The sequence below is a fragment of the Telmatherina bonti genome (genome assembly GCF_933228915.1).
Source record: "Telmatherina bonti genome assembly, chromosome: 1".
Classification (NCBI taxonomy): domain Eukaryota; kingdom Metazoa; phylum Chordata; class Actinopteri; order Atheriniformes; family Telmatherinidae; genus Telmatherina; species Telmatherina bonti.
In genome coordinates, this window is record NC_136619.1 from 7691986 (window position 1) to 7712928 (window position 20943).

The 20943-nt window shown below is 41.9% G+C and overlaps 1 protein-coding gene across 1 annotated transcript in view; it reads right to left on the reverse strand.

Moving 5' to 3' along the window:
* The window catches only part of mmp15b (matrix metallopeptidase 15b), a 39066-nt gene that overhangs the window by 6813 nt on the left and 11310 nt on the right, over positions 1-20943 (reverse strand). Inside the window, exons 2-8 of the mRNA XM_079247264.1 lie at positions 16182-16330; positions 15679-15801; positions 15174-15481; positions 12266-12427; positions 10051-10247; positions 4784-4922; positions 764-914 (exon numbers count right to left, since the gene is read on the reverse strand). Of these exons, the coding sequence (XP_079103390.1) occupies positions 764-914; positions 4784-4922; positions 10051-10247; positions 12266-12427; positions 15174-15481; positions 15679-15801; positions 16182-16330 (1229 nt within the window). The remainder of the gene's footprint in view (positions 1-763; positions 915-4783; positions 4923-10050; positions 10248-12265; positions 12428-15173; positions 15482-15678; positions 15802-16181; positions 16331-20943) is intronic.

A 20943-nucleotide genomic window follows, 5' to 3' on the forward strand; every position in this document is an offset into this window, starting at 1 on the left:
TTTACATTAGAGTTTAAAGCTGGTGATTATGAAACATTTCCTGTCATGATGTGACATTTCACGTGTTTCTTCTAGTTCTGGTTTCCTGATTTAGTTTGTAGTTTTGCTTGTTTAGCTCCCTCATGCCTGGTTTCCTGTTCATTCGTTCACCTGCTCTCGATTAGTTCATTCACTCCACCTGTGTCTCGTTTTGTTCCTGTGGATTTATACCTCTTGATTTCTGTTCATCATTGCTGGTTTATTTTGTTAGACTTTGTCACCTCCTATTCCCTTCAGTTTGGTTTTTTTGGGATTAAAGACCGTTTTTCTCCACTTGCGGCTCCCGTCTTCTGCATTTGGGTCCTCACCTTCACGCCAGCGTGACATTTCCTCTTTTTCCTCCCTTCACTGCAACTTTTTATTGTTATGTTTTACAGCCTGGAGGCCGACCTCCACAATGACACCTTGACCATTTTTCCACAACCAAATAAATCTGACGGGGATGTTTCATGTTTGTTTGGAGGGAAAACTCTTCCTCTGCCATACGCTACCACTGAGACATGCCACATATTGATTAACTGTGGCATTTAGTACTTCAATTAATTATGAAATCAAGTAATTTTAATATTCCTAGACTGTGGTCTATAAATACTAGAGTATATATAACTTGTTTTACATTTGTTGCATGAAACAACAGACATAAAGTGAACATGGCTTAAGAAATCGGTAAGCAGGTGAATAAGAGAAACTTAATGTGAGGCTAAGAGACAAAAGGTTTTCTTACAGATCTCCTTGGAAGAAGTAAGTGAAGCCGGTTGGCTCCCACCAGATGGCTGTGTCTATTCGGTCATATGGAATATCTTGACCATATTCAACCAGCTCTTGAGGGTATCCAGGTTCAAGGTTGGCCTCCCTGAAAAGCCAGAATCTGCTTCCTGAAGAAAAGAGAGGAGAGAATTGCTCCTTATTCATCCAAACATCAGGTTATTCCACACCCAGTCGTTCCCAGCTCTCATCCAGTCTGGAAAATGTTCACACACAACCGTACCGGAAGTGTCGTGTACAATGGGTTGCATACGGGTCGTACAAACTCGAACATGGATGCAAATGTTTAAATTCTGAAAGGGAAAGAAATGTCTGCTCATGCATTTCATCTGTTGGCATTCCAGGAGAGAAACAATTGCAAACTACACCGACCTTCACACACACACACTTGTAAATTATAAGAATGCAGTAATGATTTGTTGGCAAGCAATGAAAAGCCGGCAGGCGCGAGTACGACATCATTGACTGAAGAGTTTGGGTTTGGCCTGTAATTATCCATTAGGAGTGGCGGCTCTCGTGTCAGACTGAAGCAGACTTCTCGCTGAAGGGAAGGTTTTACTGTTTTTTACAGTGTTTGGATGGCGAGGGGGGTGGGGGGGACTCCGTTCCTCCATTACATCTCTTTTTGGCTTCAATCTGCTTCCCCTCACACCACCCATCCATCCAGCGACCCACCCACCACCGGCCCCTTGCTCCTAGTTTGAAATGAAAGCAAAGCATCTGGAGAGAACATGAGGCTGACGCATTGCTTCCCAGGGTTCCTGTGGTCCACGACCCCCGATGGGAAGTTCTAGGCTTCCATTCACAACTTCCAGCGCTTCAGAGACAAAAACATTTGATTCCATCCTTCCATATAGCTCAGGTTTTCTGTAACAGCTGGGATTTTTGGCAAATAAGGGCTGCAAGTCCAACAGCTTCACTGACATGGATAAAGACTGCATGTTGCTAAAATTCACAGTTCTATGCTGTTACTTCCCAAATCTGGGATCCCATATGCACGTGCACATGCTCTTCAAAGGCCTGGTAACGAAACATTTGTTTGTTTCAGGTGCGTTGGAGAAGGGATCCGTCTAAAAGTTGGAGGATAGGAGATGTCAAGGTCTGGATGTGGGCACCACTGTTGTAAATTCACAGGCAGGTGTAGTAAACGGAAAATGGGGGTTGTGTTGTGCAGTAAAGCTGGTGAAGAACCAACAAAGAAGAAAAAGATGTGAAGGTGTGTACATTGCCCACACAGACCACCGCCGTCTGCTGCACCGCCTATTTCTCTGTGTTGAAGATAAATTAGTAACTAGATCTCCTCCACTGTTGCCGTGTTTGCTGTTGTCTGAACCGACAGGTGAACTCTGACCTCTGCACCGCCCTCTAGTGGAAGCATTTACTAACACTCATGCCAACATGTGACTTAGTGCATTCGAATGTAATAAAGCAAACGTGGAGAAAGTAGAGGAGGTTGTAATAGTCTGCATTCTCAGACAGAGACACAAGACAAGCCACACAGTAGAAGGTGGTCTGCGGGGCCATTAAATTCTCTTTTCTTCGTTGTTCCTTTGGGAAGGTCGCACTGCGCTACACTGCCCCCTATGGCTTCCGGGGGGAGTTTCGTTTTCTCCCACCGGGTATGCATCTGGTACATACACATAAAAACGCTGCAGAAGATGGACAGAAGACTCTGTCTGCATGTGTATTCGCCGTAAAGGATAAATGAGACTCCACTTTGCATTTCTAAGGAGATCTGGATCAAACTTTGATTTCCACTTCTTTAATCCACAGACTGAGTCTGTCAGGTTTTATCCCAATCAGCTGCGAAGTTTCTCAGTAAACTTGCCAAACTGACAAATCCAACCATCCAAGTGGCGACAATGACATAAATCCTCCTTTGGTTTAATAAGATCTTGGAACAACAGGAGTTCAGTTGATCTAACGCACGAGTGATTTTCATGCATTCATATCTGGTGCTTCAACCACATTTCCTAACCCATAATTCCGCAACACACTGATCGGTGGCATTATTTCATATCCATGTAAAAAGATCATCTCCCATTTGACCCGAAGAAACCCAAAACTTGGCATTTAGATGATATAGATACATTTCTCATGTATGAGATTAGAAACATCTGCAAAGTGAGGTGAAGCTGACTGATGGTTTCATTTATCCCAACAGAACATCCCTTTACTGTCTCCCTTTGTATGGGATCTTCAGATCAGCTACTTCTTCCTTTCTTCCTTTGTGTGACCCTTTCTTTGCTTGTGGCTCGCCGCCAAGTGGCACGCTGAGAGGCTCGCTGATGACATCATTCTCCTCATTATCAACAGCTGCCCCAAAGGCCTTAGCTCCCAGAGTCAAGCGGCATTAAACGCTGAGTTCTTCCTTTTTCATTCAACAACTTTATCCAGCGTTGTAAAAGACAAGCTGCTCTCTGTGACTCACACTATGACTAATGGGCTGTGCCAAAAGAGATTTATACCCTGCATGTAGAATTCATTATGCACTGCCGCCTCCTTACAGAGGTGGAGTTATGCGTGGATATTTCATATTATCTGCAAAAGAGCTCCAGAATCTGTTTTGCTGCCACAATATGACATGATGGTTTAAAATGACCACAAAGGAATATAAATTTATTAAGATTATAAAGTAGAAACCAGATGCTGGATTCTTGTGTTTTTTTTCTAAAGAAGGGCATATATTTATATATATATATATATATATATATATATATATATATATATATATATATATATATATATATATATATATATATATATATATATATATATAGTATATATATACATATATATATATAGTATATATATACATATATATATACATATAACAAAGTGTAAGTCCATTGTGTCCCATATGCTGAGAAAGATGAAATACTCTGGATGTAAAGATGAAACGAATATTTTTACCTTGAACAACTAGTTGCTGCTCAGACAACAAAAAGTTTGCATGTTCCTGCTGAAATGCAGGAGTTTGAGATGAATTTTTAACACTATCTAATTTTCTTTTCACTTTTTGCATTCTCCCTATTGACACAGTCACTGTGTTGTCCTGTAGGTTAACTCAGTTACAGACATTTTCTGTTAATTTATTTGTGTGTGTGTTTCTGGTTTTAGATGTACGGAAGAGTATTAGGAAAAAAATAAAATTCTGAGAAAAAAGTCAGAAATCTGACTTTAGTCACAGAATTCTGATATTTTTCTATGTTTGCTCTTTATACATCTCAGTGCTTTCCAAATCTGGTTTCTTGTTACCAGCAGACACGGTCCTATATTATGTGTGTGTGTGTGTGTGTGTGTGTGCATGTGTGTGTATATATATACATATATGACATAAAACCAAATAATTGAACATTACAATAAGTTGCAACCAAGCCATGAGATGCCCTTTATGTTCCTGTACAGGTGTAGCCAATGGTCTTGAACAGGGGTGGCGAGCTCCAGAAGGGCCACAGTCCTGCAGGTTTTCCATGTATCCCTGCTCCAACACACCTGACTCCGTCATTGTGCAAACTTCATTGTTTGTTAGATCCATTTAATGGAAGCCAGGTGTGTTGGAACAGGGATACATGGAAAACCTTAAGGACAGCAGCCCCCTGGTTTAAAATGTATGATAACATTGCAGCATTTCCTTTCCGGTGTGTTTCTCGCTCCTCTTTGTTTTCTGTTTACTTTCCTTTTCCTCTCTATTCTCATACTATCCTTGTTCTGTTTTTTCCGGTCAGGTCAAGTAAACTCAGTAAAACAAATATTTATTCAAAATAAACAAACAAACAAAAAAACCTTAAATTATTAAAGGGGATTTTTATATATAAACTTCTTCTTGAAAAAGCACATTTGCTCAGAACAACACAGCAGCAGAGCATCATTCTGCTGCTTTAATGCTGGACAGGTTTACATTTAAAGCCACCATACTGCAGGAGGAGTTTCCTCAGTAGCACACATCCACACATCCATTTAAATCTGAAAAACTTACCTTTAAAAAAGACGAACCTGCCGTCACTTCTCTCATACGCAGCATCTATGTCTCCAGGCAGACCCCTCCAGAAGTGACCAATGGGCATGGGGTAGTTATCCAGAACCCTGTTATTACGTACCCTCCAAAACCAACGGCCCTGGGGGGAACAACATGTATACAGCGCTTAGCGCCTTCATGCCAGAAATTTATAATGACATAAAACCTAAAGAAATACAGGAAAAAAAATACAAAAATATACAGACACGACTGATTCTGACCTTTGCCTTACATTTCAGCTCTCTTCTGGATTTGTATCTGAATTCTGCTGAACTATGTTATGGAAGGACCACTGATCATTGGCTAATTACTATTACATGATGTTTTTTAATTCCAAATTAATCATTCGGAAATAAATAATTCGGAATTAACGTATTCTCCTACGAGTTTACATGAAAATAATTCTGAATGAAGGTTTACATGAAACTCCTCCTCACTTAATTCCTCTTTAGAGCGGCAGGTTGGGAAGGGTTCTGATTGGACAGAGAGTGCACGTGACGTATATCGGAAATAAACAAAGTTGGCTCCCTGCTTCTCGTCTTTTTAGTCGTAACTTGTAAAAACCACGTCATAAGTACCAGTTTTGCTGCTATTTTTATTATAAATTTGAAGTACCAGCTCAACACAAGCATACTACTTCACTTTTTTCAGCAACTGACAAGGAAGAAAAGAAGAAAGATAGACCACCGAACACGGGAGGCAAAACAACGCGCGTCATCGGGACAGGACAAGGTAACGAGCATGCTCAGAACGACCAGAATTAACTAAGAGCGGAATTAAGGTTTACATGACAGAGGAATTAAATAGATCGGAATTAAAAATGCAAATAAACCAGACACTTACATCGGAATTAAGTTTAATTCTGAATAGAAATTTGCATCAAGAATTAAGTGTTTACATGGTCGTTTTTTATCAGTTAAAAGTGGAATTAACTTTTATTCGGAATTAAAACTCCCATGTAAACATAGCAAATGAGTAATTTCTTGTAACACATGTATTGTGATCTAATGGAGTACTATACTGGACTACCAGTTCTGTCTACTCACAGCCTGCCCTGTTGGTCCCGTGGTAGCGAGACCACCTGGCAAGCGGGTGACCAAGGTTCAACTTCTTCCAAACAAGCTGCTACAAACGGATCAGCTCAAACTTCCCTGGATATCTAATAAAGATTGTTCTTTTTACCCAGATTTGCTCGTGTTGCTATTAGGTCCTTTCCACCCCTATTTCACAATCCTGTTGAGATTTTTATGTCATTAATCACCTTGTTAGAAAATGGCATGTTCGGCGATAACAGTTTAAACACTGAACAGATGTGCATTAAAATTTATTAAGTCAAAGTTCATCTGTAAGGGTTGTGCTATGTTTTCAGGTAACCTCTGGCTAAATACAAAAAGCTGAATACTTTCAATTTCTCAGTATATGTTGCTAAATGTTACTGAAGACCAAATGATCCAATTTCTTTTATATTTATGTAAAGGATCTTGTCCGAAGACTTTCACCACACGGGGGGCTTGGGGGATTGAAACACAAGTCTTGAGAGGAGAAAATAACCACTAACAACTGAACCACTGCTCCCAGCAGTAGAATGCTAATAGACCATTCAGCTGGATTTATTGTGCCATATTCCTGCTGTCTCTGTTCATCAAACTGACTTTTTTTTGTTTAAAGAACTGGGTATGTGGCATATTTTTCAGCTTTCTATTAGATGTGCTCTGTAAACTCATTTCCACCAGCCTTTCAGGTCATTCACAAGCAGCGAGTCAGTTGTCATCCTTTCTTGTCCTGGATATTGTAACCGTAAAAACGCTCCATGCAGCGTCTCTGTGGCAAGCTTGCCTTGTTCTGCTCCTCATGCAGGATACTGTGGCAGACAGTACGGCGCAGTACTGTACAGACCAGAACAGACTGAAGACGAGTTGGTGAGAGAAATGGAACAGGACAAAACCCAACTGGACGCTGTCAGACACCTGACAGATCTGCATGTCGAGCATTTTACAGCTGAATTGTCCATATTAGTCCTGATTATCACTGCGTGGGAGTTTCAATTTTAAAAGCAGCTCAGTTGTTTCATCCTGCTGCTGTCAGATGGACAAAAGAAAACAGAAACCTTCCTGCAGAAAGACATTAACAGACTTGGCTGGATGGAGAAAAGAGTGGTGCTGAGGTGCTGCTGGTTACTCCCACTCATCTAATTCAAGCAATTCTGACTGTGAAGCATGTGGCGATGCTGAAGAGTTCATTACAGAGGGATGATCACGGTAAAGGTAAAAATTTACAGTTTAAAATTCATCTCAAGCCAAGCTTAAATCAGAACAAAAACATTAGTTAGAGCTGTTTGATAACATATTTGCTCCAATAATATTTAAAGACAAAGGTCTTTTTTCATCTTTGTCTTGAATAATTAAGTCATCATGCAGATAAGAGTGAAAGAATAAAGAAAAGAGGAGACTAAAAGCTTTAGCTGATTTAATAAACTATTATTTAGTAATTAATATTAACATAGTGAAGCCACCTCCCTTCAGCAAAACTAAAAAAAGAAATAGCTAAAATGCTGTTCTACTAGAAGTCTGTGTCCATTATCCAAAGTTAGGGTTCTCGGATTCTGCCTGAATCTACAGAGAAGATGGAAATAAAAGAGATTACGGCTAACCGCATGTGTTACTGCTCTGACACTTGTACTGACAAGGCTGTAAAAATGCAGTTTGTAAGAATGAAGCACACTTTAAGTTAGTCGTTTTTATTATAATTATCCTTTTTATTTTTTAGCTCAAGATTCATAGAAATTTAAAAAATGAATGCAGCTATATTGTGAAGCTAGCATAATAGCATGCTAGTTGCTCTGTGAGTGGATTCAAGATCCACAGTAGTTTGAGATAAAGGGTAAAAGTTAGCATGATTGTTCTGATATAGCTTAAAAAAACTGATATTCAGCTAACATTTTGTTAACATGTTGATAATCTTGGCAAGTTGCCATGCTAAGATTAGCGGTTGCTTTCCTGCAATAGTTCTGTAAAGACTATCAGGAAGTATGAAAAGTCAATATTAATACACTTCATGTGATTTCTGTTGAGGTAGATCACTAAATCATTTATGTAAGTGAAAACACAGGTGTGGCATGGACGCCTGCACTCAGCATAATTTCAAAATTAAAAATTAAGTTTGTGCAAACGTGACTGACTGGGAAATATGGGTGGGAAAATCGAATATCTGGATTTTTTTGCTTCACGATTTTAAATTTTTTATTTTTTCTAAAAAAAAATTTTTTTTTTCAAATAAATAAAAATAATCCATTATAAATTTTTTGTCATTTTTATTTTTTCATTGATCTTTTTACGTGTCTTCTTGGGCATTACAGCAGCAAAAAAAATGACAAGTAAAAATACGTTTTCTTCTTTTTTTTTTTTTAGTTTTTAGTCTATGGAAATCAGCAATATCAAAGAATTGTGAGAATTGCAATTTAAATTGAATCGACACCCGAACAATTGGAATCGAATTGGGACAAAAGCATATCGTCACAGCCCGACTGGGAAACCATTGTTTACATCCTCCCAATAACACTGCTGTCAGTGAAAATGGAAAAATCTAAGCAAATTTTGAAATGAAGTTTTAGTTTATGATTGCAAAGAATGCAAATTAAACCAAATAAAACACTGCTTTAACTTTTAACTGAACCAATTATACTAGTTAACTCATCGGCTGCTTTGACGTCTTTTAAGCCTTAGCAGTTCTATATACGGAAAGCTGATCTGGCCAGGTGCAAAATGACTCCAAAATACGCCCCCTGACTGCTCACCCAGTGCACACCCAACATGTTGTGAATGCACTACGAGTGCGCACCCCAAATACGCCACAATCACACATCCAGCCAAATCAGCCCCTCACATTCCAGTCCTGACTGGTGAGCCAAAATGCAACAATGCCTGGCAGCCAATGAGTTAAAAACAAGTGAGCACAAAAAGTCCTTGACGTTTTCGGGTCCAGTGTACTCTGAGAACCCCTGGTATGTGTTGACTGAGTTCAGTCTGGGCTGCGATTTGGGATATTAGCTGAAGTTCAGATATACACACTGGAGAGGCAGATATGAAACCTGAGAGCAGTGATACAAACACGTGCAACACATGTCCAGAGCGCTGGATATCAGCTCTTCTAAATGCTGGTCAGTGTCACAACACACCTTCACTCAATGATAAGAAGTATTCACTCACTAATCTGAGAGTTTGAGGGGGAAGGGGCAAGATATGCCTGCTGGAGAGAAAAACTAAACCTTTAAGACTGTTCAAACAAACAGCAAAGAAAAAAACCTGTCATGATGAGTCATAATGTTTTGCATTTCCCCATGTTTTTTTTATATGTCACACTTGACACATGCATTTCAAACCTTTTCTGATTTATTCCTTCATGTTTGACACCTTTCTCGAACTGACTGTTTACTACTGAAATTTGTTTTACTCTCAAAGGTCAAATATTCAGACTCCAAGGCAGCATTTCTGAAAACCAAACCAAACCCTGGACGCTCTCCGTCTGCCTCAGCTCAGAAACCTCTTCCCTGCAACAGCAGCATCATCTCTGACCTGTACCACTAAAACACACCATTACTTATCAGAGTAGCACCAAATAAGTCCTGCACAGATGAATAGACACAGGAAGAGGAGAAGGAGGAGGAGAAGGGGTTCTAATAGCTGCTGAAATTTCAGTAAAGTCAGCACTGAGAGTAATCCCACATCCCACAGACTTCTTGCTTCACTGCTTCCGACCAGTAAACAGGACTTCTGAGATGACTCTAAACAGAGAGCAAACAACCACAAGACCAGACCGCGAAACATCGAAATCACCCTGATTTCAGGATAAATAATAAAGTCTAACTTTTGGCAAAAGCAGCCGACTGAAGAACAACCAGTTTCCAAGCTAATAACTCCCTGCGGCCTGATGCCTTTTAAATGTTTTGTAAGAGTCCAGAGGCTCTTTAAGACAAACACCTGACCACCCCCCACCCTTTAAACAGCGCTCCATCCCATAAAAGAACACCGGCCCTGTTGGTTTACAATCCACAAGAACCTGATTGAAAACAGACCACTTGTTGGCCATGCACACGCCCTTCGTCTTAAACTCATTCTCATTTTACTGATGCTGTTAAGTGAATTTCCAACCAAGGAGACTGAGTGGAAATAGAGAGCAAACCAAGTAAACTGTGTTCTTTAGGAAGACATGAGAAACCCCGAAGCCTTTACCTTGAAAACAAACATCTCGCCTCGCAGCATCGCAACCGTGTCAAAGTTCCCTTCACAGATATTGGGTCCATAGTGATCTGGTCTGTCAGTAGTCCTGGGGCGGTCAGGGTGTCGAGGGGGTGGCTGGGGTGGCCTGGGCTCCGGACGACGGGGTGACACTGTAGGCAGGGCCTGGGTGGGGCTGCCATCTGGCTGTCCTACAAACAGGAACAAAGTGGGTTAAACGGAGTGGACGTGGCATCTCATGGAGCCACTGAGCTGTAGACAGCTGTCATAACATACCATGTATTGTATAACATAATAGTAAAAATCTGCTCTTATTAAAATACCCAGAAACTGATTAACTCGAGGGATCAAAAGGTATTTAAATGTGTAAAAATGCATTATTTCAAAATCAGTAAGCAAAATGACCAAGCTAAATTAATACTGAGCAAAATCAGAAATCATGTTTCATTCCTTCATTTTCTTAGCTGCTTATTCCAGTTAAGGTTCAAGGGATGCTTTAGCCTACCTCACCAGTCATTAGGCCAGAAGGGGGGTCCGTCACAGGGCACAAATTATATTATTATCCCTGTACCACTAAAATATTCAAGTAAAACGACATTATTTTTTGAATATTTGATTGTTCTCAAACTTAACAATCACTAGGTAACCCTGTGATGGACTGGCGACTGGTCCAGGGTGTACCTGCCTCTCGCCCAGTGATTGCTGGGATAGACTCTAGAAAATCAGGCTTAAGAAAATGGATGGATGGATGGATGGACGGATGGATGGATGGACAGATGGATGGATAGATAGGTGGACGGATGGATGGAAGGATTGACGGACGAATGGATGGATGGATGGACGAATAGACGGAAGGATGGATGGATGGATGGACGAATAGACGGAAGGATGGATAGATAGGTGGACGGATGGACAGAAGGATGGATGGATGGATGGATGGATAGGTGGACGGATGGATGGAAGGATTGACGGACGAATGGATGGATGGATGGACGAATAGACGGAAGGATGGATGGATGGATGGATGGACGGATGGATGGATAGATAGGTGGACGGATGGACAGAAGGATGGATGGATGGATGGATGGATGGATAGGTGGACGGATGGATGGAAGGATTGACGGACGAATGGATGGATGGATGGACGAATGGACGGAAGGATGGACGGATGGATGGATGGATAGGTGGACGGATGGATGGAAGGATTGACGGACGAATGGATGGATGGATGGACGAATAGACGGAAGGATGGATGGATGGATGGATGGACAGATGGATGGATAGATAGGTGGACGGATGGACAGAAGGATGGATGGATGGATGGATGGATAGGTGGACGGATGGATGGAAGGATTGACGGACGAATGGATGGATGGATGGACGAATAGACGGAAGGATGGATGGATGGATGGATGGACGGATGGATGGATAGATAGGTGGACGGATGGACAGAAGGATGGATGGATGGATGGATGGATAGGTGGACGGATGGATGGAAGGATTGACGGACGAATGGATGGATGGATGGACGAATGGACGGAAGGATGGATGGATGGATGGACGGATGGATGGATGGATGGATGGATGGATGGATGGAAGGATGGATGGATGGATGGACGGATGGATGGATGGATGGATGGATGGATGGATGGATGGATGAATGGATGGATGGATGTATGGATGGTGACTAACCATGTTTGAAGATTATAGGGAAAAATAGCACAAATTTGGAGATTTCAGCTTCTAAAACTTGTGATTTTTCTGCTTCTCCTTGTCTTGAGTCCATTAACAGTGATGAAAACATTCGATGATAACGGCTAAGATGGAAACATTCCCTGTTGAATGGTCATGTTTGACTGGTTAAGCAGGAAATGAGGGGAAAACACATCTCTGCTTAAATATTAAATCTACCAATCTCTTTTACAGCTTACTGATTAACATCCTCCTTTTGAACATTAGTTTCATGGAGGCATCTGCCTCCACCAACTAACAGTTTGTAACACAATCCTAAAACCACATGTTGATGTGTTACTTTATACCTGTAGTTTATTTAACTCTGGTGTTGATCATAATGTAAATGTGCAGTTAGCCTCAAAGTTCATTTTCATCTGTTGTCAAAACTACAACCCGTGTATAACAAGGCACAGACAATAAGAAGTTGAATCCAACAATGTGTGAGGAAGGAATACCACATAGTAAAATATCCTACCGTAGATCTGTTGTATGCCTCGCCGGTCATCCTCTGGCAGCTGGAAGTTCTCCGTCTCCATCCACTGGTAGAAGGGAGCCATGATGGCTAGGGGATTGTTGGAGTGCTCCAAACCCAGGGCGTGTCCCAGCTCATGGATGGCCACCAGGAAGAGGTCATTACCTGGATGTACACAAGACAGCTCAGAGGAGGGATGTGCTGCATTTTTATCTCTTTCCTCAGGGTGGGACATCTGAGAAAACACTGAATACACATGACTCTGCATCGGCCGCAACAGCTGGTACAGACAGGAAAGTCCCTCCTGTATCTGTGTGACACACATGCTAAAGAAAAGAAGCAGTGTTCATTGTTCTCTCCTGTTTATGATTTCAGGAACAACTTCACAGGGACATAAATCACACACAGGCAAGTTAATGACAGCTGATATGAATCAGCATTCATTCCTGTTCCAACCAGAGAGGCTTACTGCTGTCTCCTGCACATTTACTCAGTAACAATCAGCTGCACCGACTTCCTGTCAGTGACAAAAGCTACTTATACACAACTTTCTTCTGTTAAACTAAAACCAGGATTATGTTTTTCTGAATATTCTTTTGAGTTCATCTCAGAAGCATAGCTGCCACACAGCGGGGTATTTCCCCGTCAGTCAATACCTCTTTGTTGTTGTTCACCCGAGGCCGCAGCCTACATGAACTGTGCACTCCCAAACCATTTGGTTGGCCTCATAATGAGCCACGTTGATTGGTCAGATTTGTGCCGATGACATCATGTTTCAGGGGAACTAAAACTCGCTGATGTCACTGCTAGCATGCAAAAGAAGAAGCAAATGCTCTGCATGCCTTTCCTCATGCATCTCCTTATTTCCTCTTGAAACACACACACAAGGATGCACACAGTCCACCTCCCCCTCTCCTTCTGTAATTTCAGTCACATGAATGTCCTCATGGTATGTTAAGCTGCAGCTAACCCTCAAAAGAGGGGGGTGGAAGGTGGAGAAGATAGAGTGCATGAGATAGCTGAGGATGAATGAGGAGCGAGTGAGCACTGAGAGCAGATAAAGAGGCCTTTGTGAGGTAACCGTGACAACCATTCAGCCGGACAGGACAAGAGTAAACTTCAAAAGTCTCAGAGAGAAGTTCAGCCTCAGCATCTATTTCTAATTCAGTCTCCCCGAACAGTTTGTCAGTGACGTTCTACTTCAGCTCTCTGCAGCTTTGTTCTCCTTTACCACGTCTCACACTTCACTCAGACACCGACAGGGACTCCCAGAGCACAAAAGCAGCACCTTGACAACCAAAACACTCTCTTCAAGATTGCTCCGTCTTTTGCCGGTAACTTACTGGCATTGGTCTCATCAGGGAACAAAAGCTTTGGAGCTTTTTCTGCTGCGTGACGGCAGCGTTTCATCTGCGTGAGATATGCTAGAGGGTTTCAGATAAAAGTTGTTTGTGTTGGATAATCTGGACCAGAAAGGCTGATTAATCACAATGTGTATCCCCAGCTTCATCCTAACAATCTTCATTTTAAAATAATTATTAATTACTGGAAGTGAGGAGAAAGAAAGAGAAAAAATACCAAAGAAAGACTCAGACTGATTTGTTCTTTTACAGTCTTTTTAATTCTTCTTGATTGTAAATGTTGTTTATTTAATTTGAATTCAAAAGAAGGCCAGAGTTGGTCTTACTTTTGACAGATTAAGATAAAATAACTATCTCTTTAAGGTGTTGTCTGAGACCGTTTCAATTTGGATCGATACTACAAGCTCATTGATCCTTAAATTGTTACACCACAAAAGCACAGAACACTGTAGCGGCATGATTAAAAGGAATATAATCACAACTACACACAGCAAAGCTGTCACGGCCACGGCCGGGATCGATTAGCGTGAGCTGTCTCAGCTGAGAGAACCACAAAACTTCAAAACGCGGGGTTTACATTTCATCATTAACACCAGCAGAAAGCTGTAAACACAGAGACGTCGCATGTGTGAAGTTCGACTTGCTGGACAGCTTTCTAACTAAAGTCAAAAGCAGATTGTAATTTGGTTGAACTTTGCTTTCAAGCTGTGTAAGTAGCGTGGCACAACAAGAGGACCAGTCTTCAGATCTTCCTGAGCTGAACACACTCCCACTTACTGTGGCATTCCAGCATCCCTGTGATCTGTCCTGAAACACATCCCACACACAGCTGATCACACAGATACAGACACATGCACACACAAAGCGTAGCTGTCTGCGTCTGCAATCTATATGTAGATAACAGGGCAGGAAAGCTCATTGTCTGAAAAAGTCCTTCTAGTCAGACGACTTAATGGGTGCAAAGAAAAAAAACAGAAAGAGGAAAAGACGGATTCTTTAAATGCTAACTTCTGTCCGGGGTTAATTTCATGCATCAGATGTGACAACGGCTGTAATTGGGTTTAGGGTTCATCTTAAAGGCAGAGCATGAAACACTTAGAGATAAGGAAATTACTTAATCTCCCCAAAGAACAGCCCAAATTGTCACCAGAAGCCCAGTCTGAAGTTTTCTCCTTGGTGGGAAGAGCAGCGCCGGCCGGCAAAATGAGGGACGATGTGGCTAACGGAAAGAAGCTAACATGCTGGTTACCACAGCTGTTTGCAATCAACTACGCATATTTATTTTAATCTCCATCAATAGATACCCTCCTCATCTCCATTTCCGCCTTAAATCTAACTCACTTATATTATCCAAACTTTGTAGAAAAGTCTCCAAACAAACAGTGATTCATCGTAAACAATCCCAAAATATTCAGGAAAACTTACACGCATAGTCTTAAATACTTCTCACCTCAAAAAAGTGTAGATTTGTATGTTTGGGACACTTTTGTTTTATTTATTTTCACTGCCATGTGACACCCCTAAAGCCCCAATACAACAGAGTTATTTACCTTGTACGTTGTGGTTTCCGATGGTCCACGGTTCATCAGAGTCGAAATGCGTGTCCCCACCCATGCCAGGTCCGGGGAAGTAGGCGTGAGCGAGGAAGCCACCCTCCCCATCAAAAGGAGAGCTATCTCCATGAAAACCAGAAGCAAAGAAGATCATGATGTCGGGCTCCTTGCGGCGTCCATATTTGATTTCCTGGTAGGGGATTTCATCAAAGGTCAGCGGGGTGACGCTCTCCCAGACCTTAAAGGCTCTCCGGATGGCCTCATACGAGTTATACTCTCCAATTTTGGGAGTGTAGTTCTGAATGCTGCGTGAACAAAGAGGGGAAGAGGGAAAAAAATCAAAGACCAGAGAGCGATATCAGGTTCTAGTGAAAACAGAAACTTCTCTCCATTTTCACACAGTCTGACGAAGACAACTGCAAAAATAAATCGGATGAAGCGAATGTCAGCAGCAGCGACGTCGTGTTTGTGTGGTGCGCCTTCGGACTTTACTTTCTGTTACCTGTAAGTGAGATGGCTCTTGTTCCATTTATGTCCAGTGAGTGCGTAGCGTTTCCGCCGAACGTTGGTTTTGATCTGCCCTCCAAACTTGTCAGGCACGCCGCAGCGGGGTCTCTTCATGGCACTGAAAGAGTTGAAAGATGTCAGGAGGCGGTGAGAGGTGTGTGTTTGAAGGATGAAGCGCCCAGGAGAGAAGATAAAGAAGAGCATGATGTAACGGCTCCTGCTCAGGTACGTGTTTCTGGTTCAGCTGAAAGTGTGCTCATATGCTTTCTGGTGTAGTTTACCTCAGGATTATGAGGAAAAGGACCATCTTTATCGCTGCTTTTCAACAACATCTAGTCTTTTATAACTAATATGTTTTTATTTATTATTGGTTAATTATGCCAACTAGAAGCCTGAAAACCAAAGTCTGGTACTTAAAATGAGTTTACTGGATGATTGCTGTTGCTGTTGGTGTTTATTCATCAGTAAGTGCATCAAATTGCAGTAATCCCAGCAGACCTGATGGTTTGAGGATCCATCTGTCCCGTGACCTCCAGACCGTAGAACTGCTGCATGTCGCTGATGGCGTTGGACAGGATCTGAGCAGATCGCATGGTCGACATCTGCCGGCTGGCCTGCGGCAGGTAACCGTACATCCTCAGCCATGACTAAAAGCCAAAAGAAAACAGCGAAGACATCACAAGGATGATCTGCTCACATAGAGTTATTTCTTATAAAAGTATTTTATCATCACAAAATAGCAAATAAGTACATAAAATAAACTTAGCGAATGATTAAAAGGTGGATTTGGACGATAAAAGGCCATCGCCATGGGAACAGCAGCAGCTGTTTCAGTAACAGCGAGCTTCTGTTTCCCCGATTCGCTTCCTGGGAACGAAGCTCACGTGAACGAGCTTGTCATTATTATTAGATTATAAAAATGAAATGATCTGGACCAGAGAGCAGTGTGACACCACTGCATCCGACAGCACTGTGGGGATATCTAAACGGGGGGGCTAGATGACAGACTCAAGGGAGAAACTGGGATACTTGACCCAATCGCAGATGACGCAAAGTCCATCCCACCTGTTATGTCGAAACCTAATATCGCAGACGCTTGCGAGCAACACACACTCAGACAGAAAACCCTGCGTGTTCAGTAGTCTGGGACACGAGATACTCCCACACATGGACACACTCCCTGTGGCGCAGCAGCGAGAAAAAACAAAAAAAAGAAAAAGGAGTGTGTCTGTGTATGCAAGCCTGAGGATCACGCCCGTCTTTCCCAACACAAAGCACAGCTTGATAAAGGTCTGTATTTACACACCCACTCCTTTAAAGCATGAAAACAAGTTCACTGCTTTCAGCTTTTCGCTGCAACACACATCTTCATCATAAGGAAGAGGCGCCCGCATTTCTGTTTCCTGCGTCGCCTGTGGTGTTTTAAATGCTCTACATTTTAATCATTAACCTTTTTTATGCGCTTTATAAATAAACTTTACCAAACTGCCCACCAAACACGTTGGTAAGGGCGACAACCGATGACTCAAAGCCTTCGCACAAACATTCCCACGATGTTTGTCCTGTTTGTCAGCGGCCTGAGCTGTCCACACAAAGTCAATAAGGCACAATTACATAAAAAGGTCAAAGGGTAAAAGGATCTTTTTTTCTTAAATTAAATGCTGATTACAGGCAGTGCTCTGGGCACCAAACTGGCCATATAAGCCCAAACTAGTGTCATTTAACCTCAACTTATCATCTCAGAATAGCAACACTCTGCAAGTCCGCCCTCTGGCATCAGAGCCGTCTTTAACTGCTGCTGTGATTGATTATCATGGACACATCATTCATCATCAATCAGTCAGTGTCAATAGCCTGAGCTGAGTCTGACAGCTTCCATCTCATCCTGTGTAATCCATAAGAAGGCCACCGCAACACATTAAATGATCAGCTACCGCTCTAACAGCAACTTCATCTCTTAACGCTAAAGCTGCCAGTATTAATGGACCAACAGCTGCTGGTCATCATGGTTTCATTCCTCCAGTCTGGTGCCGTGTGAGGGAACTGCGACCAAACCAGATCCGTTTGCACTCCAGACGAACTCCAGCTGATGCAGTTTAGGTGTGACTACGATGAAACCATCACATCTTCACATCTGGAACAACAACAGAAGTCTTAAAAGAAGTCCCTGTGTTTTCATCTCCGACCTCCTCGATGTTTTCTGACCATACTGTAGATTCTCAGCAGGTATTTTAATCGAGTAATACTGAGACTTCACACAGGAAACTCCTTAAACGATGGCGAAGATGCCACAACTGTTTTTATCATGTGTGTGAAAGTTCACAACCGCAGCGTCGAGGTCACAATAAGTTGTGTTTTCTGAGTCATATTCTTGTTTTTTCCTCTATGCTGTAAAACGTCTTCTTTAAAGAGTTTGGTGCCTTTTGGGAACATCCCTGCTTCCCCGAGGATCCACCGTACGGAGGACTCCCGTTGGCTGATTCTTCCTTTCAGCTCATCTACTTATAACACATTGTGCTCATGCAACATGGGAACAAGTTCAACAACGCAGGCGATCCATGAAAACAGAACACAAAATGATGTTTTTAACTTTAATCAACAGATATTCAGGTTGTGCTCGAGTTCAGTTTTGTGTCTCAGATTTAGATTTAAATGGAGCATTTGGGCCAAATAAAAACAAACATACCTTAAATGGGAAAAATGGACGTCTGAGATCAGATAACGCGGAGGCAGGATCAATCATGCCTGAGCCATTAAAGTGCAGTGCAGCAGGGTAAAGCTGAAAGTTTGTTTTTAAAGCCTTTATTGTTTGCTGGCTATCAGGATTCTACAGTTTGAGTTGATGTGAGGAGCCTCTACATGTCTTAAACACATGCAGCGACGTGTTGAGCTCTTTGTTCCAGCAGCTTCTCTGCGCTTTACTTACATGATGTTTTTCATTCAGAGTTACTTTGGATCAAATATATCCCAATTAAAGTATTTTCCTTCAAGTTTACATTGAACTAGTAACCACTAAATGAAGTTTACATGGGGCTCGGGGGGTTGGGAAGGATTCTGATTGGAGGGATGCGACGTACTTACATCTACCAGGAATAAATAAACTCCACTTCCTCCTTTTTTCAGTTATAACATGGAAAACCACATAATAAAAACCATTTTCGCTTGTTGTGAAGTACGATCTCGACGCGAGATTCCTACTTCAGCTTCATCTGCAGCAGAGAGGCAGAGAAGGAAGATAACGTACCGAACACGGGAGGCAGAGGACCGCGTGTAACATGTGCGCCATGGCGATGGGACCAGGGAATAAAGTTAGAGCAGAATGAAGATGTACATGGAAGAGGAATTAATCCGTAACGATCTAAAATGGGAATAAACCAGCCACTTATTTTGGAATTAAGTGTCTCTTTCATTCAGAATCAGGCGTTTACATGGTGACGTTTCATCTCTTTAAACCGGATTAAACTTTCATTCGGAAAGAAAACTCAGATCTTAGATCTCATTGATCTTTTTTTCCTTTGTTTGAGAAAAGCTTGAAAATATTTCCGAATATCCGAACATATCCGAACCACGACATCTTCTTCTGCGTGGTTCAATCTCCGTTACCGCAGCGACGCACTTGGCTGCTTTGGCTTTGCATGTGTGTGTCTGCGTGTGAGCGCTTGTGTGTAGGAGGTGAAGCAGGAAGGCTTGTAGTGAGGCCTGAACTGGAACTGACCCTGACCCACCTCTGCCTTCAGATAAGGAAACCCAAAACGTGCTGACACAACGCCAAACACACACAAAATGTGCATACAAGTCCTATAAAAAACAATCCTTCCCTTTCTCACACACACACACACACACACACACAGTGGAGGTCAGGGAAACCGGTGATACGGTCAACAAAACACTTCGCTTTCACACCTTCAGCAAATAGATTTTCTGTGTTTAAGCGACAGGAAGCGGATGACAGCCGTCTGAGTGCATCAGGCACTGCTATGGAGCCTGACTTGGTGACAAATGTTCTGGAAAATAATTCACAGCATGTAGATTTGCCTTCTGGAACACCACCAAACATGAATTATTCATAGCCAAACCAGGATGTAAGAAATATCTCCATTACCTGATGCACACACTCAGCTGTAGCTGCTGAAAGAATGGAAAGGAGAAAACTCTAAATTTAGATCAGACTTTTATTATGTACGTTTTCCTGTTTGGTTCTCCACACAGACAAGAGTTTCTCCAACTTACACCCAGCACATTGTCTGTCCTGCTTCCTAAAACACTCTGAAACTCCAGGAATCTGTTCATGTGCTGATAAAATGCAAAGAAAAACAGCTGCTTTAAAATCTAATAATACCTTCACATGATCATCTGCAGCATAAACCATGAAAAGATTCTGTGAATCTGGATGATCTCTGTGTACAAGGAGCACAGCTGAACATCAGAATTAGATAGCGATGTGTTTGTCATGTGACACTTGTCATGAAAATAACTGCATGGCTTCAGGAAGACTTCCAGAAATCACTCTGTAAAATGTTTTTTATGCTATATCGACGAATTCTCGTCATGTCTCTATGAATCAAACAGAAGTCCTGTGTGAATAATAACCTGAAACGAAGCCATCATCTCCGGTTCAAAGCTCATTTAAAATGGATCTGAGCAAACAAATCATAATGTAGAATTCTGTTTGCAAATCATAGATACTGGAGACTAAAGAGGAGAGGGAACATCTGTTTCATCCCCGCTCAGTTGAAAAGCGGATCAGAAACCCGATCAAACCCAACCCAGGGCCGGAAGGAGTTTACGAGAAACAAAGCAACATAATGCTAACATTTAAATGACTTTTTAATGGAAGGCTTTGTGTATTTTAGCAAATGGTAAATGGACGGCATCATGATGCTTTAACCCTGTATGTCACATTCATACATTACTTCTACACACTGAGAGCTTTTCACTATCACACACATTCATACCCCCAATGGCTATACAGCTTCCAGCCTTGGGTTGGGTTTGACTGGGTTGATTAGGTTCTTTCTGATTGGCTCATACCCCCAATGTGTATGAATGTGGGGAGGTTCAGTGTCTTGCCCAAGGGCACTTCAACATGTACTCAGTAACCTTCGTGGCAGACAACTTCTCTCCCTCCTGAGCTGCAGTACAAAATCACATGTTGCATTTAATCATCAATAACTGCCAACATATTGCATCGTAGCTTGAGCTGCACAATATATCGTTTGAGCGTCGTCATCTCAACGTCTGACTCGTCTCACTGCAGGTC